The 25,009-nt window shown below is 47.4% G+C and overlaps 1 protein-coding gene across 5 annotated transcripts in view; it reads right to left on the bottom strand.

The window, feature by feature from the left end:
- SLC67A1 (solute carrier family 67 member 1) overlaps positions 1-25,009 on the bottom strand; it is a 67,749-nt gene that overhangs the window by 4,627 nt on the left and 38,113 nt on the right. For all 5 annotated transcript variants that reach the window (XM_072864709.1, XM_072864713.1, XM_072864710.1 and 2 more), the window contains 5 exons: positions 21,230-21,345; positions 20,631-20,741; positions 14,547-14,647; positions 4,611-4,712; positions 722-842 (listed from right to left, as the gene is read on the bottom strand). In XM_072864709.1, the coding sequence (XP_072720810.1) occupies positions 722-842; positions 4,611-4,712; positions 14,547-14,647; positions 20,631-20,741; positions 21,230-21,345 (551 nt within the window). The remainder of the gene's footprint in view (positions 1-721; positions 843-4,610; positions 4,713-14,546; positions 14,648-20,630; positions 20,742-21,229; positions 21,346-25,009) is intronic.

Consider the following 25,009-nt stretch of genomic DNA (forward strand, 5'->3'; position numbering starts at 1 on the left):
AAACTCTCGGGTACCTGAAGAACACAGCTTGGGGAGCAAACCCTGAAAGAGCTTGAGCAAAAGACACCAAACGGGGTTAACCCAGCTCCATCCTGGGACAAACTCAGCAAGGCTCCCATGACAATAACATAGGCATATTTCCTTTGTCAACAGAAGGAAAAAACCCAGGAATAAAGATTTGTGTGTCTACCGCTGCATTTCAGCCCCCTTGTACAGAGAAATATAGTAACTCTTTGACTGAAACACAGACAAAATGTAGAGAGGGGGGCAATTACTGCATCAGGCAAAACATGTTTCCAAAGAGCGATCCAGAATACCCTCCTGAGATGCCCTGAGTTAAAAGGCATGAACGAACAGCACCCTCAGTCACGCTCATAGTAGAAAAGCAGATTATTTTTTTTTTCTTGAACATATCTTGGGTTCACATGGAAAGGAGGGTTTGGGAGAGGCTTCTCTTACTGCGTCCGGCACTGTAGATGCCAGCAGGCACACAGGACCGGGAGCACTAGGTTGCAGGATGCTTGCTCAATGTTGTTCAAGCTCATCCTGTATTAGCCTCACCAGCCCCCATTCATCCGCTCTGCTGACACCCACTGCACGCAACTGCCAAGTCAGATTTGCTGGGGAATTGGGCATTCACCATGAATGTGCCCCAGCACTCGATAGCTGATGGACTCAAAAACAAGCAAAGACCAGTCTGATCTTTTTTGATGAGTCTTACCGGTGTCGGAGGAGGGGACAGCCTTGGTGAGGATGCTGTCGGTGATGGTACCCAGCGTGCTGAAGGCAAACACCAGCGGCACTGCAACGATGCAGTAGTGCCACACGGTCCTCATCAGGGCCTAAGGGACAGGATAAAATGGACCATGGATCATTAGAGAGCACAAGCAGTGACTTTGTGGGAAGAAACAACCTAGAAAACCATCATAAGCCAAACCCATGAATTAGGTAAATTGTAGGAGCCACAACTGATACATGATGGTGCAGCTTTGGTCTTTGCAGGATCTTTCATAGCCCACCATTTGTCTGCAGTGAATTATTCCAAGCATGCAGCGCAAGTAGCAAACGATACCCTACAATCTGGCAGCACGTTTCTCCGGCACTGCTGCGGGTATTTTTAGCGTCTGGGAATTAGTGACGTCCCCGCACCCTTCCCCCCATCTTCTGTCTCTTGTCCAACTCCTGAGGAAACGTTGAACAGCAGATGCATGTGGTGTACTTCAGGAAGCCTCCATTACTTATACAAAACAGCCTAGAGAAGGCATTTCAGTTCATTATCATAAATAATTAAAACTAAACGGAGCTTGTCAAAATAAATGAGTGAGGTGCATTATGTAACGCCGTACCTTTGGGATTTCTAATCCTGTTCTGTTGCTTCCTTGCTAATAAATTCACCCAATTCAGTAATCTGGAATAGGTCTTCTGGCCATGAGTGCACATTAGCGAGCATAATTAGGGAGAGTAATGATTTTGTTATTGCACATATTCCTAGTGGAGACATCCCTCCAGCTGTTTAATACTGAAACAAAAGCGGTGAAGCTCCCTAAGCCGTGGGGCTAGAGCGGCTCTCGGCTCATTCACAAGCTCTGCTGGTCAAATGAATGAATTTCTCTGGGGCATGGAAAGGAAATTTCCCCTTTCTTGCAAGTCTCCTGCCCTCACCCATGTCTCAAGGTGTGTTATTGCGGCTGGAAAACATTTCTGTCACTGCTTTAGCCAGAAGTTTCATTCTCTGGAGTTCTCTCTCCTAAGATCTGGTCCCTGCCTCTCGGCTACAGAAGATGGAGAAGCCCAGAGACATTGCTCACTAATGACTTGGAAATACTGAGGTTTATTCCTAGCTCCCCTCTAGACTCACACACAGCCAGGTTTCTCTCCTCGGAGGGGCTCTTTGCCTACATTTTGGTTAAGACCTAGGCACTTCTGATTAAGGAACCAGAGAACAAAGACAGAGGAACAGGTATTTGGTACATAAACATTCAGACAGAGGGAGAATAATTCCTTGCTAGGGCAAATGTCATTGCAGGACAACTTTGCAGAGCTCATAGGAAAAAACAGCTTTAACCCTCCCCTGCCTTGTATTAATCCCCTCATGGGCTGAAGCAAGTGGGCAGAAAAGAGCTGAGCCACGTCTGTGCCTCCTGTAAAACCAGGGGAAATGGCTCCTCACTCCCCTGGGACTCAGAAAGGATGCAGCCAGGCAGAGCCCAGTCTCTGCTACTCCTCAGCCAGGTAGGAAGCAGTCTTTTTGACCTAGGCAGATCTGAAGGCATTTTGCAGGTGAGAGAGGCAGAACCAGGAGTTTCAGCAGACAGGTTCAAAAAGCAAATGCCTGGGAAACGCAGGCAGCAAGGCAGGACAAGGCACAGCCGTGCCTTCAAAGAGAAAAACTTCCCCGTCGCAACTGCCAAGCCCTCCTACATCCCTGCCCACGCGCTCCCGGCTTGCATCTGCAGATCAGACACCGGCTCTCCCCTCCTCTCCTTTTCCAGGTGTTATTGCTGAGCTTGCAGGCCACCCCTTCCCTTCTCCCGCCGCCGATTGCTGGGAACATCCTGCAGCCTCTTCCCAGCTGCACTGCCGTCTGTCTGTCTACGGCCGCTGGTGCCCGCCTTCCAAAAACACTTCAGCCCACCTCCCAGCAATATGAAGATGGGTTTCAGAGTGTGTTTTATTAACAGCTAGCTTTTCTCCTCGATTCCACCCTTTGGGGAGGGGATCTGCTTCATTTGGAGGCCAGATGCAGCAAGGGCACAGCGGGCGGGATGCTCCTCTACCGGCGGCTGTGCAGGATTAAAAGCTTCACACATTAATCTCTGCATTTGGGGCCTGCCGCTGTGACGGCACTCATCCCCGCCAAGACGGAAAGCCACCCCAGAAACGGATGTTTTCTCGGCAGCCGCTTGAACAGAGCGCTTTTTAATAAGGCGTCCCTGGTGCAGAGGATCGCAGCTGCGTTTGCCTATGAATAGTTCTCGTGGGAAGTCATTGCTGACCCTTGTCCCCGGGCCTGTGCTGTCAGGATGTCCACAGCCCTCCGGGCTTGGTGTAATTGCCAACTCTAAAATGAACTTCCAGCAGCGATTTCCCTTCTCTGCACAGCCTCTGTGAGCCTCCGCGTGCTGGGGCATTAGCCGCTGCAAGCTGTGCCACCCTGTGTGCCCCTCCACTACCATTGAGGCTTGCTCTCCTACCTCCAGCCGCCTCCAGCCTTCCCTCTCAGTGAGACCTTGGTGCACAAAAGCCATTTACTCCATGGTTGCTCCTCTGCCTGATTGCCATGGGACTGGGCTTCGGCACAGGGAGCCAGCAGCACCCTGCCCTGCGCCCAGTTAGGGGCTCAGGTCTCCCGATGGGCCAGGTCCACCTTGGTCCCACCTAATTGCTCCCACCCATAACCAAAAAACAACAGCGAGACCTTCAAAGCCCTTCCCAGGCCATGCTCAGGAGCACCAAGTCCTGTACAGATGTCCCGTGCTAAGGTGGCACATCGATGCCAGCCAAAACCACGCAACACCAGCTGGGAGGGACCCCTCCTAAGCATCCCACCACCCGGCAGCATCTCCATGAGCCCTGAAATCCCAGAGAGGGGGACCACGCTCAATCTGCAGAGCCAACCCCTTGTCTGCATCCATCCTCCCTTCCCAGCCTCATCTCGGACAAGCGATCTAGCTTCAGATTAGCAAAGGTGCGTAGGTGCCTCATCTCATCTGTGTAGCTGGGAACCATGAGCCTCAATACCCTCCAGGATTTGGCCCTGACCTCCCCGTGGCTGCGGCGTGGTTGTGGGAATGGCAACCATCCTAACCGCACTAGTGGGAGCACCGGCACCCTGGCAGCAAGGCTCGAGGCCAAGTACTGCAGGGAATGTTGAAAGGCTGATGCAGCTCAACTGTCGTTTGGGCCCATCGGTGCGCACCCTTCCTCCATCCCCATCACCTGGGCAGATCTATCAGTTCCCCAAGCATGACTTATCTGAGCAAACACGATTACCGGCAGAGCTGCCTACGTCAACTTGGTTTTCCAATTACCATTTGAGATTGGCATCGACTGTCACCCATGCAGACACAACCGGCAATGGGTAACATCACTCATCCCAAAACGGAGGAACAAAATTATTCCCTTGCTACCTCCTTCCCCAAATACTCTCAGCTTGGGGAAATTAGGCAAAAATAAAGCCCCAGAAGAAGAGCACCCAACCTCCACTGTCTCGTAGCAGTGTACTAACTGCAATGATTTCCCCCCCCCATAATCTTAATTTACTTTCTGGGTAGTTCAGGAAATGCAGTCACTGACAAGACCAAGGGCAGGATTTCTATGTAAATCCAGTGACTCAGGAGGGACTTAACGAGTTTCTGTGCGAGATTTTTTTTTTTTTTTAATCCCTGGAACTATTACTCACGCGGCTCTGTATCGTTATTTGGCACGGTGCTTATGCTGAGCATGGCTCTGTTTGCACAGAGGCCCAGGAGAGCTGGTTTCCCTGCCGAGGACCACCCAGCAAAGCCGGTGGTGGCATTTCAAGGGGCAGAGCTTGCAGCCAGGTCTCACGGACCTTGTGCCGCTGCATTATTAAAAGGCACCATGGATGATTTCACGCCGAGCCTTACCATGCCTAGGCCCACGCCGGCGAAGATGAAGACACTGAGCCTGAGCAGGGTGCTCTCCGTGCAGAGGTTAGAGAGTTTTCCAACAACCAAACCCTGGACAACCTGGGAATGAAGCACATGAGCACCATTAAGCCCGATGTATAACAATTTAAACAAGCCCAAATGAGAACTGCTATAGTGCTTCAAGCAAATGAAAGCCAGCAAATAGGTTATTCCTTTGCTTTTTTTGGAGAAAAGGGGACCTCACTGTCATGGTAAATGGCTGGAAGACATGATCCATTACTTCAAGCATTTTGCATCCTAGGGATAGATCCATCCCATCAGCTGAAAGTCTTTAGTCAGGGCGCACGCTTGAGTTTACCATCACTGCCTACTCACCAGTGGTGATGATTGAAACTTTCTAAAGACACTTGCAGATACAAATTAATTTTTCTAACTAGCTCACGATGGCTTTGTGAAATACAATTAATACTAAGGTCTTCATTCTTGGCAAGTCCTTCCAAAGAAAAACTGTACATTTGTATGGAGAGGAGGAAAATGCCTCCTTTCCTGTATTTTCTCTTGCCATTATTTTAAACTATAAGTATACAAATTGCACGGTTCATTGTTTCTAGACAGGAAACAAGTACGACGGAGATGCTAATAGCCAGCCCCAGCAGTACGCACAGACGTGAGGGATGGGGAACTGGTTTTACAGATTTTAAATAAAAACTGGGGGAGAGAAGAAGGGAAGGAGGAGCAAAAAATTTTAAATCCCAGGAAGTATTGGCTTTTCCAGCACTTTGCAGAGCAAAGATTCCCTCTTTTATTTCTCTGTTCAGCATCTCCCATGCTTCAAGTGATGCTGGCCCAAGTGGACACAAGAGGACAGAGGCTGGAAGACATCACTTTGAAAACCCTGACCGACTGTGTTTCAGGGGAGGGACAGATAGGAATCTACCAAGTTTTCCCTGCCTTGAAAGGGTTTGTTTGATCCAAGTGAAAACCCCTCTGACTTGAAAGAAGAGCTCTAGTTCAAAATGCTTTGTTTGGCATGATGGCTTTGTTCTAATGGCAGTCCAGCCTGGAGAAAACCTCGGTGCTCTGCTTGGACCTGGAACGACGCTACGCCACGCTTAACCTTGCTGTGTTAGTCCTAAGGGTGAAACTCAAACTCAGCTGAAAGGAAATGAGTGCACAATGAATAAGAAAGTTATTAAAAAGAAAGGAAATGTTAATCTATGACAAGCAGTCCAGAAAAAGCAATATAATTATTACGATAAATTTAAAAAGCAAAAAGTAAATAGCAATGGAGTGAAAATAAAATAAAGTTGACCTAAAGAACAATAGCTACAAATTGAATATATTTCCAACAAGCTACAACTTAATGGAAAAAAACAAAATCAACTCTTCACATTGCTTCGGAGCACAAGCCATTTTTGACGCGAGGGAACATCGCGCCAAGCAGACATTCTGGTTCCCAGTAAACGTTTGTCCTGCTTCCTTTTTGTCCCTGTCCCCACCCTTGGACAGGGCTTGAGAGCTCGGCTCACGTGTGCCTGGCCACTGCATGACTGGCATGGGCCCCGCGTGTCTCTCCTGGGTCGTGTCATCCGCTGAGTGGCCTTGGGGACACTGGCAGACCTGCTGCGGTGCCATGCTCGGACGATGCATGGGGTGACCTGAGTCATCCTGGCTGAAAGCCCTGCCACGGACATGGGAGGAGACTGATACCAGCCCTGGCGGCTCCTACTCGGAGGGTGGGTGGAGAAGCCACTGAGTAATGCTTCATTAAGCTGAGTGCTCCCAAAATGAAGAATCGTCATTAACTTTTTGCAACTTCCCAGTCCCTCACCCCGACTGGGGCTGAGCCCCGTCACAGGGCATGGCTTGACTCAGCAGTGGCATCACCCAAACCCTAGTTCAGGTCTGCTGAGCCACCGGAGGAAACGAAATGTTTCTCAATTTGCCCGGACTTGAACAGCATATTTAATGGGGATACACCATGCAGGCACAGCCCGGTCCCTGCCCTTCCTTGAGTCATTCAGGTAGATCATCAGCAATGTCCCAGAGCAGCCTGGTCTGATGGCCATGGGAGGTAATGGCATACCCAAAAATGTCTCCATCACTATACATGGGCACCTAAGGCGCAGGGAACAAGTGCCACCGCAGCAAAGCAGGCAGGACCTGGAGATAGGCAAAATGGAGGCCACCAGGGCTGTCCCCAGAGTGAGCAGGCCAGGGGAATGGTCCTTGTGGCAAGGCTGGCATTCAGCACAGGCTTCCCCATCACTCGGACTGGGGCAATATAAGCATGAGGTAAAACACCACTGCTGAACCAACCGTCTCAGTGCTAGGACTTTTTCCAAGGGCAAGCATCAGCCCAAGTCACCTGTTTTCCCTTCGCGGCTGAGCAGCCATCCTTGGGTTATACAGACTGCAGCTTCCCCACTGGTTATCTGGGCTGCCAGACTCCCTCCCCTAGCACAGTCGTTGCCAATCCAGCCATGAGCCCCAGGCAGGCAAGGTCCATCATCTTAACTTTGGACACTATCAAACACCAGTGCCTTCATTTAGGTGCTGGATAATGTTTCCAGTCACCAGGAGCTCTGGCCTCACTTCCAGTCTGAATTGAGACCTGAAAACCCATTACTTCCAGCCTGCAATTTTCCCTGGGCGTGCAGTCCCCTGGTCTGCATGAGTGGCAGCCGCCTGCACAGGCACATTTGGGAAGGAGGAAGCAAAAGGTGGTTCAAGTGCACTCTCCCATGTAAGGTTTTGGACATGTGCTGCCATCGCCAGGGAGGTAGCGGGGACATCCTCGATGATTTGGCCATCATCACTCCCATGGATAAGCCCTGGTGGCACCGAAGAGTCAGCAATGGGATTTATCCTTTTTTTTATTCCTGCTGGCGCGTTCTGGTTTTTCCCTTGCACACAACCTCCCATTGAGATTGACTGCGATGGGCCTTCCCCTCCTGCATTTCATTTTGCCTGGATGGTACTTGCCTTTGTAACCCGACCTCCTTTGAAGTCGGGGAAGAGCCAGTGTACCTGGCTGGAATGCCTTCTGTCATCAATAAACAAAAGAGAGAGGAAATTGTTTGCAAGTGAAATAACAGGCACCGCCTGTGGCAGTGTACACATGTCACAGGATAAACCAACTCATCTTTTTTTTCCTTCCTCCCTCCTTCTTTAAAGGCAAATAAGTCTCCCAATAAATGCATAAGAGCAGCCAAATCTCTCCTTGTCATTATGCTGGATTTGCCAAATTGGGGATTCGTTACACTAGTTCAGCTGATCACGTAGAAAAATACTCTTTACTTCTATCACTGTATTTGATTCCTGGGAAGACAGCAGCTCGCATTTGCTCAGAAGAGCCAATTGCCCATTTTATTGTTAACCTCATTAACAAATTCCAGAAATCCCTTGCAGGATGGAAAAGATTGTCGCTGTTTGAAGGTTTAAGGTGCTAGATTTTGGAAGACTTTTGAACGGTGAAGCACTACCCTTGCTGCGTGCAGCTGCTGCTGAGCAGGGCTGGCACCTGCAAGTAGCTAACCTCATCGGTGGAGGCTAGAGGTGTTACACAGATGCTCGGCTGGTCCTCCATGCTCAGCGGACACAGGACTCTTTCTACAGATTCTTCCATCACCACCGACTGAAAGCTTGACAGAGCCCAGCAACAAAATAAATTCCCTTTCACCCAACAGCCTGGAAATGAAAAGATGCGAGAAGGTCGGAGGGGTAGGCGCAGCAGGCCACATAAGCTGGTATGGCCTAGCAGAGAAGATGCAGGGCCCCATCCCTAGCGCAGATAGCATGATTCACATCAGAGGCAGCCTCCCACGCGCTGGACCCGTATCTCTCGCCTTTGATATTGTGCCCTGCTGGCAGTTCCCAGGGCGAGCGCAGTGCCGGCTGGGGTGGGACGGGCAGGTGGGCACCGGCTGGGGCAGACCGCACGGGGCAACAAAAATCACGAGGCTTTTCTGCACAGGATGAAGGTGGTGTAAAACCTTGGGTGGGGGAAAAGGGAGTTGTTTTACTGACATGGCGATGCCAGAAAGAGCTTGAGAAGTAGTTCAGATCTTGCAGAGGAGCAGAAGGGCAGTGGGACTGGGAGGAGAGCTGACGGTGAGGACCAAACTGCTGAAGGCAGCACTTCGCCAAACAGGGGGAAGAGGACGGTGTGTTTTGCAAACTCCAGCCTAATCGCTTTCTTTCCCCCTCCAACCTGCCCCCCTCCACAGATTTAAATCCTTCAAAGCCAGGAAACTGAAGAACTTTCTGTTTGTTGTTGCAAGGTCCTTTCACCAAGTGGGTTTTCCCCCTAGGCATACCTGGCTGTAATTAAATCGCTTGCTCTTTAATCATCTCTTTTGCTGTGCAGGGGGAAAAAAAAAAGCAAGAGGGACAGACTGGTGATAAGATGATCCGCAATGTAAATCTCTCCTCCAGGAACCTCTCTCATCTTTTCAGGATCACTCCGTACCAACTTGTCCCTCCAGAAGCTGCACAGCTAGAGGTGGAATTTGTATAACAATATGAATTTAAACACAGTAAATAGAACAGATGTCTTATGATTTCTTGATCCTCAGGGTAATAAATATCTACCCCTTTGTCCCACCCAGAGTTTGTGTTTGGTGCGTTTTGCTTTGGTTTTTCGGAGAAAAAGTTTTTAAAGGAAAGCTTCCCCCACCCCCTCCTGCGGTTTGAAATCTAAGCATCAGATATGACTTCAGATACCAACCAGGGACTCCACTTGCCTAATCCTCCGGCGGCATTTTCCAAGCCAGATACTACGCCTGGAAGTTCTCCATGCTATTGTGCTCGCAACTCCAAAAAAAGCCAGAGTCTAGGCCCGCTTCTGCCCATTATGCAAAGTTAAATTATTTTAAATTATTATGAAATTAATTATTCTCTGGAGGGAGATTCAATGGCATCTCACACTCCCAGGCATTCACTCTGAGGGAAATTTCATTCGCATGGCTTCTGAGATGAGAGGACTCTGGAAGCCCACCCCAGAGGACAGAGGGATTGCATCCCTGACAGGGTCTCACACCTCTTGCCTGGAGACCCACCAGCGATCAGATAAAGATGCTTCAAACATATCATGAGCAAGGGAATCTCTGCAATGCAATACGCCCGATGCAGAGGTACCCCTCCCGCTGTCTGCCTTCCCCTCCTCATTTCGTTATCTCCCACCCGACTCCTCCTCCTCGGCTTATGCTGGCACAGTCCCAGCTCATCAGACAGCCCCATGCTATCAGGGTGCTTCAAGTATCATTGCAGAGCCCTGGATTGCTTAAATTACCCCCCACTTGCTATTTTCACTTCCCCATCAGCCCGCTCCAGCCTTGGCCATATTTAATTTTCTAAGCAACGACTTTGTTTCCTCATCAGGCAGCTCTTCATCCCAATGCTCTGACACTGCCTTCCCGCACACCCTTCTCTGACCTCATTTGGCTCTGTCCCGACCCCGAAGTGAGCCCCTTCCCACCCTCACTGCACTTAAGCCTGCCCCACGCTTTCCAACCTCTGCTATTAGATTATGCTCTTTGCCTAATCACAAACAGTAAATTGGTGCCAGCTCCCGGGCCAATGCTTCATCCAGAGAGCCGGGAAGCCCCCATTCCCCATGGACAGGTACTCCCATGGGAACTTTTACAACGATACATCAGCAGACATATTGCTTTGGGCCATTCATGTCTCCATGAGACAGGCTGGGAGCAGCAGCAAGGCAACCTACGTCCCTCCACGCAGGGGTACAAGTGGCAGCAAGGAGATGTACCACCAGCGCTGGGGTGAAGGGTGACCATGCTGTAGGCAGTCAACTTGGTAAAGGGAAGAGGGTGCCAAGGATGCCCCATGCCATGAGTGGTGGTCATTGGTGCTACGTGCACAGCATTGCGAGGACAAAACCCACCACCAGCACCAGCTGAGCCACTTCACTACTGGCAAGTGCCGTGAAGTGTTCCCATGTGGACAGAGTTGATGCTCAGCAAGGGAGCAACCAAGAGAGGCGCTCTGGGGAGCGGTCAGCCAAAGCCCATGAGGCTTCCGAGCTCCAAAACCCCGCCCCGAATCTGCCTTCCAAACCTGCAGGGATCCTCTCAGGCTGGGCACAGGGCAACCCCCCATATGTTGGAGTCCTGCAGGGTCATAAAGTGACAAGACAGGACCAAGCACAATGAGTTGAGGCTGAGGAGCTCCAGAAGGGATCCCTCAGGAGGGCTGCCTGAATTAGCTGGGCTGCTCGCTAACATCCTCCATCTGCAAAGGTGGCAAACGCCTTGCCTCCCACGGGGTCAGTGTTTCTGTGCTGATCTCCCCATGCAAAGAGGTGTTTGAGATACCAATGACAAAGTATTTGAGTTGCCTATTGAAAATCAGGTGGACTGATCCAAAGCCATTCAAAATCTCTCTAGGTGCTCTGCAGCTGGCTTGAATGGGAGGAACAGTGAGAAACGGAGATGTTTACAGTGCATTGGCCGCTTCTCACCACAGTAGGTTAAATGAGGCTGAGAAGCTGAAAAATTAGGTTAAGCAATTGGAGCATAATATCCTTGGGGTGGGAGAGGAAAGCAGGAAGAGATCGTCGCTATTCAAGTCATCCTGGGATTACTGATTGGGCTGGGAAAGGAGGCTGCAACATCACCTTCTGTGCTAGAGGAAGATGTTAGTTTTTAGAAGATCTCATTAAAAAAAATAGGAACTACAGTAACACAAAGAAATAATACTACTAAAAGTTGTCAGGAATTGGCAGACCAGGCAATGCTTTTCTTGGCGCATGACTTTTGGGAAAGAGCTGAGTAAAGGGCTCAGCTAAGCCTTGCTCACTGTGCTGTTCCCAGTGCGCCTCTGAAGTCTCTTAGTGCATGCAATGTGTGCTGGGAGCAGATGAGACCCTGGGACACGGCGCTGGGCGTATCAGCCAGCTGTGCTGTGCAACCACCCAGGCACTGTGTTCAATGTCTACAGGGAGGTTTAAAGTAAACAGGACATGTCTCGATTTTTATTTTCCCCTTCATTTCTGTGACGTCTGATCCCATCTATAAAAGTCCTTAAACATGAGCCATTTTCAGGTCCAGGGAGGGATGCAGACAGGAAGGGGACATTTCCTCTAACAGGAGGGCTCAGAGCAAGCCCAGGAGAATAGGAAAATCCCCACAATATTTTATGGAAAGAGAAACTAAGGAATGAGAAATCAAAGCTGAGGATCTGGTTGATGAAATTTATTGAAAAGGACATTATATTCCTTATGAATAAAGCTATAATTTACTCAGTGAAGTGGGGAAGCCAGTCAGCAGATATTAATCACCGTTCACCCATCCAGACTGGCAGAATTTGCTTGCACCTTAATCTGCATTTATATCTCCAACAGTATCAGTTCAGTGTACAACAGAAACAAATGCATCTGAAATGCCAGCTGAGGCAAGATGAAGGCACACAGGCAGCTCTGAGGCTCGGCAGGACAGAGCTGGCACACATTGCGTTCCCTGCATACATCTTCCACTGGAGGAACCCCAATAGCAAGCAGCTGTAAAACATTAATCCAGTCACCATCTGCAAGAGACACCTTTAGGCAGTTCCAGCCAGAGACTTGATTTGAAAGTAAACACACAAATTCTAATGTTTTACAATAATTTAAAAGCCAGATAGTGAGAGTATCGTTTGGACCAGTTGAGGATCTGGTCCTGCATAAACCAGACCAGAGCTTGGAACTGCCAGTGATACAGTGGAAAGAACAAGCAACAAAACATAAAGCAGTGCTTTGCAAGCTCTCGGGCAGGATGGCTTTGCTGCCACCAGGAATCAGGTGTCCTGAGAGTTAAAAAAAAATAAAGCATTTGTTTCCCCTGTCCTTTTTGGTGTTCTGACAGCAAACCCCAGTGTGGCACCATGAAGAAGAGAAGTTTGTACCCTATGACCGCTTCAATCCTCCTATATTTCTGATGTCTAGAGTCATGTGCTGTAGAATATGCATAGCAACAGGGACAGAAACTGCACAGATAGATGAAAGAAAACTGCCTGCCTGACAAAAGCTAGTTTCTGTGCCAAATGTCCCAAGGCAAAGACTCCCCAGCAAAGCAGATGCTGCACCTGAGCCTGTAGGCCACTGCTGGATTAGAGCGTGGTAATAGGTATGATTGGCCTCTGTGGGATGAAACCCTGTGACTATGGGAAGGGGCAGGTCCCTGGTTAGCACTGACATCTGATTATTTGTTAGGAAGCAGAGTGAACACTATAATTCCCATATCTTCCAGGGCTGTATCTATACATAGGGTGCACTGGCAGAGCAGCACAGGTAACATTATCTACAGTAGTTTCAACCAAACTAACCTGGGAAACAATAGCAGTGAAGACAGACAGATATCCCAGACTTAACAGCAGTGTCCTGAAGACAGATATCCTGGACCTAACAGCAGCATCCAAGCTCCATCTAGCAACATGAAGCCACTCCTGCCCCGGCCATATAAGTGCTGTTTTTACCTTCTGTGCTATTGCTGCCCATGTTAGCCGGCTCAAAACAAGCACACCATATCCATGCTGCAACCCCAAATTTGATTTCAGTGTAGACATATACAACAGGGATTTAACTGGTAGGTCTAAGTTAAGAGCATAGCTGTTGGGAGGTCCCTCTACATTCAAAGGGGAAAGAAGATAGCAGAGGGCTACTCGGCCTCTCTAAAACCTAAGTGATTCCTGCAGACCCTCGGCTAGGAGGGGGCATACAAAGACTAACGTAAGGAAAGCCTCTGTTAGCAGTGGAGTTTGGATCAGAAGCATGCTTTGGAAAGCAGCTGCCGATCACCCCACCAGTCACGCTGTTTCCATGCTGTAGAGCAGCAAACTGGTTTTCTTTCCAACAAGACTGGATGGGAGAGTGCATCCAGCTGGTAGCCGATGTTATGCTCACAGGACTGAGTGACAGCTAGTCCAAAGCCACCTTCCCAGAACAGACATGGCAAAGGCACCAGCTCCTCAGCTCCAGCCAGTTTACTCTGCAGACTCCACTTGCTGATGTACGGCGATGCTCATCAGCTGGTGTCCAAGGTGCCCAGATTTGGTGAGACCAGGGCAGAGCCCAGGCGACTGGTAATGCTATGCCAAATCCAAATCACAAGGAAAGGAACTAAAGCTGCCACTTCCCAGATGAGAAGCTCTTCCAGATCCCACAGGAACTCTGCAGCAATGCCCAGGAAATGAAGGCGGATTTAATAACAAGACCACCCTCCTTCAGGATATTGCTTAACTTGCATTCCTACCTTGAGGCTTGCTTATAACCATCTGTTGCTCTTTCTGCAAGATTATTAGCCTCTTCCTCCAAAAGGAGAATTCTGCTATAATACAGCATCTTATTTTTTTGGCCCTGCTACTGCCTAATTCAGCTGACTTTTCCTTTTTACCCATTTTGCAAGTCTCCTAATCATGTACCATTGCCCATCTTTAATTTTTTTTTTTTTTAAATTACAAGCTTGCTGTGCTTGTTTCCATGCAGAAGAAACGAGTCCTTCCTTGACACTGAAGGCATCTGTGAAAACACCAGTAAGACTGTCTACTTATATAAGTTTACAGGGTGCTACTAAGTAAATGTAATTCAGCTAACCTGCACCAGTGAAAACCTTAGTCAAGGCACTTTAGCTTCAATGTAAGTTTTTTGTTACAAAAACCAGGATAACATGTCAGTCCAAGGAAATTTTAGCTCCACAGCTTAAAGATCTGGAAAGAGGGACAAGGGGAAGACAGCTTTCAGGATACTCTTTGCTCTGATTTCTTCCCATTCCAAGGAGCAGAATAAATTTGGAGTCACTTTCATTTTTTAAGCCAAGTGCCACATGGCAGAGGTAGGATTTGCCCGTCAGTATTATGTCTGGATTTGGGAGAGCATGTGTCAAAAAGGTAGCAAATTAGATAGCAGTATGGCAAGAAGGGGACTTCCACTTCACTTACCATTTGAAGGACACCAAAATATGACATCAGGTATCCAGACTCCACTGCTTCCAAGCCAAAGAAATCCATAGAGATGATGGAAAACATAATCAGGAATAAACCTAGAGGGAGGGTTAATGAAAAGCATACATCAATATACTTGCACTGCATATAGTGGCCAAGACTCTGCTCCCAGTCACCTCCAGTATAAGTCAGTAGCTCTCCCTGGGGTTACCGGGACTGGATATAAACACGAGCAGAATCCTATTCAAAGTCAGTGTAGTAATTTAATCTTTAAATGTTAACTTTTTTATCCCCCTTACTTTCATCTTTAAAATAATGTGACTATGTAGGCTGTAGATTCAGCTGTTTATTATAAACTGGTAAATATTTTTATCACCAAAGCCAAACTAACCATTAAGGCAGAGAGAAAACATTTGTTCAGACAAGACTGTAACCATAAAAATAATCTGATTGGATTCCTCGCCTCTTCTGCCTAACTTCAGATTTTCACCATCAAGAACACTGCCTGGGAAACAACCCGGTGACAACAGCCTAAATACAGCGTTTCATTGCACACGTTGGCCGTGACACCAGTCGCACGTGAAATCTCTCGCTCTCCTGGACCGATAGCGGTGTCAACACAAGCAGTTGGGAAAGTACGGACAGAAACAGTACAGGCTGGGTCTGCTTTTCAATTAAGGCAATTTCTGGAAAGCATAACGGAAAATGCCCACTCACTTAATCTCACATGAAAATACAACAGCGTGTGTTTCCCCTAATGCCAAACACACACAAATACAGACACATGCTCCCATCGTACACAAAGAGCCATCAAATTAAAAATATTATGACAAAACATTGCTCTCAAAGAGCTGGTATAGGGTAGGAGGCTGCTGCCTCCTCTAATGTCTTGTGCACCTCAGATGGACCAAGACAGTAGGAAACTGGGGCTCTCTGCGTGTGAACATCCCCACAGCGTGCCCGTCAGAGAGCACTGATCCTGCTGGGGAGAGGAGAAGAGAGCAGACGACCTTTAGGGGTCCTGCCCTTCCTCGTAGGATCCTCCAAGGTACAAGGACTGGGTAAATAGGGAGCCACGGTCCTCTCTTTCCCGAAGAAAACAGAGCCCAGGAGGCAACGTGTGAGGACTGAGAAGACAGCTTGTGGCCTGGCAAAGCGAGTCACTAACCCCACAGCATGGGAAGGATTTGCTGGCATTTCCTGGAAGCGTGAGGAGAGTGATCCCAAGTCGCTGACTAAAACGCCGTGGAGGACTCGCACCCTAACAAACCAGCACAACTCCACCGCATCCAGCAGCCTGACGGCGCTGCTACCAGTGGAGCACCTGCAGCAACAAGGACCTCCCTCCAAGCACCGCAAGCCTTTGCCTGGAGGGACCACCACCCTCCCACCCCAGGACCTGCCACAAAGCCTTCCTGAACCCCACCAGAGACACGTCTTCCCCCCCTTAATGGGGATAGCTGCACCCCAGCTGGCCCCATGGCATTGGGGGAGAGGGATGGGGGGCAGGAAGGGTGCCTTGCTCTGCTACTCTCTGGATATTTGGAGAAGGTGCTGGGGAGCTGGCGCTTGTGAAGATTTATGGCTTCACCACACCCCTCTGCAGAGAGCACCCCATCGTTATCCAGTTACTTTGAAATCGCTCTTAGCTCAAGCCAGCTTAAGGTAACATGCAAATAACAGTATTTACTCACAACATCCAAACCAGGCAACAGAGTCGCACATGTTTATAAAAGGCACACGTGAAGAAATGAAAGAAAACCCACACTTCGTTTCACTTGCAGGAAGATTAGATCGAAGTGGGTGCTTGCCCTTCATCCTGCTACCCCGCTGCAGGTACCACCTAGGAGGGGTTCGACCTTCCTACATGCCTGATGCCTCTTCCTGGTACCATGTGCCAGCTTCTACAGCTCCTCTCCCCTTTGAAGTCCCTCACCAAGTTAAGGCAGATTTGGATCTTTCTCCTCCAAACGAACTGATTTATTTCAGAGCAGGGGGATAGGCTGTGCTCCTTAATTAGCGTTACACATTGCATGGCTCCCCTGGAGATGCAAAGGTCTCTTCTTTAGATGGGTGTCATCTCCCCCTGCCTGCATGGTCACATAAAGCTACCTGGACAAGGGAGACCCCCCTGCTCCCTCTGCTTTCAGCAGCTAAGGGGGTCTCTCCCACTGGCAACACATTTTTTGCTGAAACCCGCAGGGTGAGCCCTAGATTGAAATCAAAAGATTTTCTGCTCATCTGAACACGCATAAGCATTTCTTACAAAGTCCTCGGCAGGTCCCGTCTGGGTAGGCTGCAGGTCAGCTGAGCACAGCCACGTGAGTAATGTACCCCTGGGGAGGGCTCTTCTGGGGACACCAAAACCCCACAGAGAAGCTGCCGGAATAAGCTGCAATCCCCACTGCGAGGCTCAGGTTTTCAACAGGAAAAAAGTGGAAAATAGCAAAAAAAATCCTCAAAAACCTCACCTTTTTTTGGGGGGGAGTCTAAATAAGGGGTGAACTCCTTAGAAAACCTGGCCCCAGAGGGATGAGTAACTAGGGTTATGCAGCAGAAGGCAGGTAAATGTTTTGCGACCTACAATAAAGATGAGAAAAAGCACCAAGGAGACACAGGAGTGAAAACTGTATTTTCAAAAAAAAGACATGACATTTCTAAAAGCAGCCCGTGGCTTTGGGAGGGCCAGCTTAGCAACCCTTACAGAGAGGCGGCGTGAAAAGGTGAGCATGGCTTCTGGGAGCCCGTCTCAGCCCTCCTATGTTGGATTGCAAATGCAATGGGATGGAGAGCCCCAGGGCCCACTGCAAAATCCTGCTCTGCATGTGAAAGAAAGTCCTTTTAAAAAGGGGATGCCGGTGCTAAAGCAGTCGTGTTCAAACCAGGTTTTTCAAAGGGATTAGGCAGCCAAAGATTCATACAAGCACCTATTTATCAGTATTTTCAAGGCCCTGGTGATTTCTGGTCAGTAAGAGTATGTTTGGCATTTTTATCCTTGTGTTTTCTTTTCTGTCTCTTATCTACCGCAGTGCAATGAGACCTGCTTTTCCCAGGTCAGCAGAGGATGTAATTTGGCTGTGCTGGAGGGTCTGCTGCCCGTCCATCCCTTGGCAGCTACCCTCCTGCAAGAGGCACAGAGCCTGTGTCTCTGCTTTTATGCAACACAGGGAGGAGGTTCCTGGCCCTGCAGCCCTCTGGGGGAGGCTCTTTCAGTCTCAAACAAGCTAATTTTAGACAACAATGAGATCCATAAGGAACAGAAGATTTTCTTCTGTGTATATCACAAACTTGTTTACAAAGTAAACAGAGAATGGTCTGTAATTTGGGCTATCTAATTAATTATACAGTTGCAGCCGGGAGATGAAAGGTAAATGAGCTCATGAAGAGCTCAGCCTGCAGCTGTGAGCTGCAGTGAAGTAGGTGATGGCCAAATCCCCTTTCAGCTGCCATGGTACAGTCAGTAACCTGAAGAGAGACCTGCAAAGAGAAGTCACTAGGATTTTGATCACGCCTCACTGTAGTGCAAGCACTATACTTGTAGCAGGAGTGCCTCAGACGAACCCATTCCTACTCTCATTGAAATACTCCCAGCCATTTCAGTGACAGGCTGTCAGCCCATGTCCTGCCTTAACTCTCAGCTTCACTGTCCCCATCCTCTTTGCCTAGAAGGTCCCTTGCAGTTTTGGGCAGGAGATGTTTATTTTGGTTGGGCACGCGTTTTTGCTGTGCGACGGTAGAAGAACCTCTTCTGCAACAGGGAGGAATTTGCATTTCAGCAGGGGTGACTAAAACAAAGTGCATCTCACCCGGTCTTTGGAAAAAGGAGAGCACACAGGAAATTACCGTGCAGACTGCATAGGGATGTGGTCTCGGGATGGCATTTTTAAACAGAGAAATGTATGCTACTTTAAGCTGAGAAATGAGCCAGAATCAGCAAAGAAAACCCTCTTAAAACATCACTTGACTATCTGATTCTGTGGAACGCTGTCATTTTATAAACACTTTTAAAAATACAATTTTAAAAGTTTAGTTTCAGAAGAACCTAAAAAGTGCATTATTAGGGCAATCCACCACTCCATCGAGACTGTATCCTGTCTCCAGTGGTGGCGGTAGGACCAGCTGGCATTACTGATCTCAGCCAATGCCAGCTACACACAAAAAGAAAAAATGAAAAAAAAATTCAGAAGTCCTTTACTTTCCTGCATGCTATTCTACAGCTCCAGTCGGACTTGTTCCCCCAGAGTCTTAGCAAGGAATAACAGATGAACCTGGCCAAGCCCAGAAATGCCATGCCCTTCCGATTCAGCCACTCTCCACAGCCAAATCTACTTTCATTTGTAAACGGAATTTACCGTTTATAAATGTCCTGGTTTCAGCTGGGATAGAGTTAATTTTCTTCCTAGTAGCTGGTATAGTGCTGTGCTTTGGATTTTAGTATGAGAATAATATTGATAACATGCTGATGTTTTGGCTGTCGCTAAGCGGTGTTTACACTGGTCAAGGACTTTTTTTTTTTTTTTTCCTTCAGCTCCCCATGCTCTGCCAAGTGCCCAAGAAATGGGAGGGGGCACAGCCAGGATAGTTGATCCAAACTGACCAAAGGGCTATTCCATACCATATGATGTCATGCCCAGTATATAAACTGGGGGAGTTGGCCGGAGGGTAGCGATCGCTGCTCGGGGACTGGCTGGGCGTCAGTCGGCGGGTGGTGAGCGGTTGTATCTTTTTTTTTATTTTTTAATTATTATCTTTTATTTTTCCCCCTTTTTTCCCTCCCTTGGGTTTTGTTCCTCTCTCTCTCTCTTATTGTTTTCCTTCTCATTATAATTCATTATTATTATTACTATTATTTTGTTCCAATTATTAAACTGTTCTTATCTCAACTCAGGAGTTTTCTTACTTTTGCTCTTCCGATTCTCTCCCCCATCCCACCGGGGGGGGAGTGAGTGAGCGGCTGCATGGTGCTTAGCTGCCGGCTGGGGCTAAACCACGACAATAAATTAGAATTTAATTTGTAAATTATGTTTCATGTTATTTAAATTTCAAGGGCTTCTCCAGACACAGATGAAGATGCAACGTATAAAAGCTAAGGTACCTTAAATCCTCTCTTAGGATCCTTGTTTGGAAGGGAATTGCCTTAGTTTGTTCAGATGCACGATGTGCACATGTTTGATGTGTAGAAATTCAATCCTTGAAACTGTAGTCAAGAGAAACTGCACTTTTAGGTTTGACTGGGAAAAGAGCTGTGAAGGCTCTCTGTGTGGAAAGGCAGAGAACATCACCCTTTCCTTACACCACCACTAACAAGGCTGACATGCTGGCTTATCTCTAGACAAACTGGGGGGAAAGAAGCTAGAGGGTAGGCAAAATTAAAGACTATTAAATCGTGACCAAGGATATGTATAACCAAGCAAATCGGGAGACATAGACTATGCCAGGACAGCAACTGACTCAAAGGGAGCAGGGAAACAGGCAGGTTTGGGATGGGTTTGAGGTAGCAGCAGGTTTCTACCATGACACAAAAAGTGTGAGCAGAATATATAAAGAGAAGAACAAGCACCACCATCAGTGTGTGATAGAAGAAACACGCTGTGGTGTCCCTGCATACAGCCGACAGTTAGAGTGGCTACAGTCTCTTGTCCAGAAATAGTTTTTAGTTGTTGGGAAAAAGGTACACATACCCCTTAAAATCATTAAGTAAAATCAGGAAGGACCTCGGTGTTTCTGGCAGAGTACAAATTATTTCCTTCTGCTCTGAAGAGGTTACAGCCTAAATAGAAATGACAGACAAGAGGAAAAAAACATTTATATCCAGGGGGATGGAGTAGAGAGATTAAGTGAATTGCCAAAAGTTGCAGAAGCAGCCTGGGGCAAGTAGTCTGTTTTACATTAAGTCCCAGGTTTTTGACCCTACGTAGCTGAGAGCATTTGAAAGCATCCAGCATCGAGTTAGGAGCTGAATCCTCACTGCTCCGTGATCAAATGCAACGTGCTTTCAGTAACTTGAGACAAGCCTCCTCTACAGTGTATGTCGTCTTATTTTAAATACATCAGCAATCACGGGTAATGGGTGAGATTTACCTATGGGAAGTCCAGCAAAGACCTTGACTATGAAAACTTCCATTACTCCTGGAAACTTCATCAGGCGTAGGATTTCTCTGATGCTGAACACGCTGCCAGACTGTGATGTGCCTACAGAAGATGACATATTAATACTCTATTTATACAGGTTAGAGGCAGGAAGCAAGAGACTCTAAGACCGTCTGCTCAGGTTCACCACCACCTTTCTGAAAAGGTGAGTCTCTGCAACACCAGCTTTCTGCCAACAGCAGGAGGGTGGGAGGTGGTGCTGGGTCTGCATGCAGAGGACCCCTGTGAGACAGCAGGACTGCCTCCCATGCCGGGCCAAACTAACCGCCAGCAAAGGGTCCACGTTCAGCTTTTCTGAGATGTGCGGCAAGCACTGGGCTGGAAGCCTGCAATTCTGCACGGCAGAGCGGTCGGCAGGTAGGGAATAATATTATTCCACAAGCACAGCTTAGGCATTAAAGTGTCAGCATTTCAAGGTTGGCACCTTTTTGCCCTTAAATACAACCCCAAGTCCTTTAGCAGAGTCATTGCAGCATGTCAGTCCCCTGTCCCTATTCATGTGCTATTTAGCAGAAACACTGAATACTTACTGTGTTCCGTCATGTGATGATCTGACTTTGGTTTAGCCTGCAAAGGAATCCAAACGATTGCTATCATGGTATTTATGAGATTTCCCACCAGCCCAACATACGTAGGAACAAAAATGCTGCAAACAGAAAAAATACAGGTAAGTGGATAAATAGCATAAACAAGACATTTACACCTCTGTCTTGCAATGGCTTGGGCACTTGGACGAGGAACAATCCCCTTGAAGTCACAGTACATAAAAGAGGTCTACAGAGGTCCTCTATAAAAGAGGTCACATCCTTTCATGGGGGCTTTGGATATGACCACAGTTTGAAATTTCACCAAAAGATGGCTATTGCCATCAAGATAGTTTATAGTTTGTGTTAATAATAGGGTATAATACAATGCTTTTAAATCTGTAGGTGTCGGGGAAAAGAGCCCCTCTTGGTGTAATGAAGCTTGGAATTCTTCCCACAGAAAGCACAGCAACTGCTTGTTAGGATCCATCTAATCCCCCATTTAATCCCCAGTTTAATTCATCTAAGTATCATCTCACTCCTTGAAATTTCTCAGCAAAATCAAATGAAATTAAGGAAAGTGAAGAAAGTACTCAAGATGGTTAGGGACGGTAGAATACAGCCCAGCCTACAACCAGAACTGAAACCACCAGAGACACAATGCCACTTGAAAAGGAGCTACTAAAAATAACAAACACTATTTACAAAGCCTTTTGAGGAGGTAGGTAAACAGCACTTTGATTGATGCACCTACTTTTCTCCAAAGGTGCCCAAAACCAAATCAGCACCCCTTCAACTGCCCATCGGAGCCCCAAACACTGGATCTTCAACAGAAGTAGGGCCACATCCTTAGATGTAGACCCAGTGAACAGCAATTATTAACAGTAGTTTTACAGTGATAAAAAGGAACAATTACAACCTATCTAAAAAACCCAAACACAAACCACATAGAAGTCAATAGAGTCAATAATAAGTCCTCAATTATCACTATCTTCTTAAAAGAGAAGATTAGGAAATAACTCCTCCTAGGCTTTAAGGGCATGTGGGAAGATTTCAGACTCTGCCAAACACAGATGGAGCAAAATCCAGGGCTGGAAGACTGAAAGTCAGGAGAGTTGAGCTGAAAACAAAGGGAGAAGCATATTTTGTCTTTAACAGGGAGAGCAATTATCCACTAAACCAGCTCATTAAAAGTCTTCCCCAGCATGGGAACCCTGTTAGTCAAAGAGTTTCATAAAACATATGCTTAAAACCTACCACAGGATGCAGGTTTGGGGTGGGAATGCCCAGCAGAAACACTGAAGACTGGTGTCACAGAGGGGACAAGACTAAGTGACCATCATGGTCTCTTTGGGGCACTGAAATTAAAGCACCTTGGACTTCAGCAAAACAATGCCTGGATTTCACCGGAGAAGGCTTCGGAGCCATGCGAGTCCATGCAGACTCGGAGGCGACCGCGCCATCCCTGCATCCCCAGCAACCTGTGCTGCAAAAACAGGATGCAAAAGGGAGCTGTGAGCCGCCAGCCGATGCTCCCTGTGAGCCTGCTGATAAAGCACTGCTTATTGCCTGACTTTTTACTGCTGCTTTCCCTGTCAGACCGTGGCATATGTTTTTTGTGGAATAACCAGCAGCACTAATTGTAAAAGCCTCAAGTTTCCTCCATGCTAGACAAAGGTGTGGTCTGAATAATTTCTAGAGTATTATTAAAGTCCCAGAGCAAGACATTCAAGGATTGAGATGCAAACAACCGAGAAAAGCATCAAAGAGCGAATACAGATATATATATACACATATTCCCACTAACAGCAACAGCAAAAATCCCAGCTGAATATTTTAATTCTCATTAATTATTATTAATAACAACAAAGTCAGATAATATCTTCCTGCAAATAGACTTAGTGCAGTAATTTAGACCTGCTGCCTTCCATCCACCAAGCTGTTCCGCTAATTCCTCTGGACCACAAAATTAGTCATTTACTGGATCATTATTTTTTATTTTTAGTGCAGCAGATTGCCGCTTTCTGATTTAAAATTATCTGCCAAACAGTTCCCGATCTATTGAAATCAACTTTGTGGACCCATGTTTTTATCCAAGAAATCTGGAATTTCTACTTTGCATTGCAACATAAAGTAAATTTACTAACAAAATAGAAACAATAAAATAACCAAAATAAGGAGCTGCAGCTGGCTTAAAGTTTTTTGGGATTTCTGTATTTCAAGCTTTCATTTTGATATGGAAAAAAATGCATCACAAAAATTTTAATTGGACAGAAAAACTTCCTTTCCAGTCCTTCCTTTTCCTGAGGTTTTCCAGACTCCCACATGCCAAAGTAAATATGTTTTACTCTTCAGATCCAAGAATTACAGCAAGCAATGAGGGAAGGATCCTCCTATAAAACTAGTAAGCAAAGGATGCATTACTTCACTGCAAGCATACAACTGATAATTCATTGCTGTGAAAAGGAGAGGAGAACCTTGGCATTTTACATATTTGGGAAAACCTGGGCTCGCTGTAATGGATTTGTGGCATTTTGTATGGCTGGACTCTGAAGTCAGAGAAATCCAGTAAAATATAAAGCTCAAAATCACGTTTCCCAGACAAGCCGAAGCATTCAAAATCATCTGAAAATCCCTTTTCTTAGCCACAGCTTTCTGTAAGTGCTTAATCTTTTTCCACATATTAAGCATTATCATTTGTCGATGGAGAGGTGATGAAGGCACACCCCTGCGTTAGCTGCTCCGCTACTACCTTGTCCTATGTGGCAGGAACGAACTCCGGAATTGGAGATAATGCATCCGTGTCCAGGAAACCACCTCTCGCATTTGTTTGTTTGCTTGTTTAAGAAAGATGAAGTAAAACCAAGGGTCATAAAAAATGCTATATCAACACAGCAGATCATTAATTTTTTTTTCTGATGTATCTTCATTTCTTTTTTTCTGATGTTTCTGTTACAACCCATGAATTACGCATGACGACACGTCCTGTGCCACCCTTCTGGTACGGCATCAGTGGGACACGACCTTCCACTCCTGCAGTGAAAGGCAACTGTTTTACAAAGCAGCAGTGCAGGGTGGCTTTCCTGAAGCCCTGACACGTTATCGCCTCTGAACTCCCCATGATGTTTGCTTTGGGGCTTGGGTAGGTGAGGGACTGTAGGCTGTAGGCTGTCTTTTCCTCTTATGTGACAACGCAGACACATTTATACTGTCACGTAAAGGGGCACGAGTGCTAAAACCAGTGTGCATGTGCTGAATCATTATTTCTGGCAGCAGGGAAGACAAACGCCACCAGGTTGAGCTGACAGCATTCTTGCAATGCTGCTGAACAGGAGACTGGAGGCCAACGCGTTTGCTGGGGAAACTGATGAAGTTGCAATGATGCTGCTGCCTCCTCAGCTAGAGCTGCTCCATGTCACTGGCACCAGGGAAAACTCTACATACACCCTTGGATGCTGCTGGGAGGGGAGCTGCAGCCCTGTGGAGGTGGGTGGGAAGGAGGCAGTGGCAGTTTGGAAGAGTCCAGCAAGCAGCAGGATGGCACGGGAGGGTTTGAACGCCATGACAGCCCTGAGGAACAGAGCTTTGGCAAGGGGTATGGTGATGCTATTGCTACCAACAGAGAAAACAGCCGGGGGTTAGCACTGATAATCCCTCTGCTGTGCTCGCTGGACCCTTTTCTGCACACTAAGCAAGTGGAGGACCCAGGGCTAAGCTGTTGCTCTTATTTCTTACCAGTCTGATGAGGAACAAGTGATACAATCCAGAACAGCTAAGCTAAAGGCG

The sequence above is a fragment of the Ciconia boyciana genome, chromosome 6, assembly GCF_034638445.1.
Source record: "Ciconia boyciana chromosome 6, ASM3463844v1, whole genome shotgun sequence".
In the NCBI taxonomy this organism is placed as follows: domain Eukaryota; kingdom Metazoa; phylum Chordata; class Aves; order Ciconiiformes; family Ciconiidae; genus Ciconia; species Ciconia boyciana.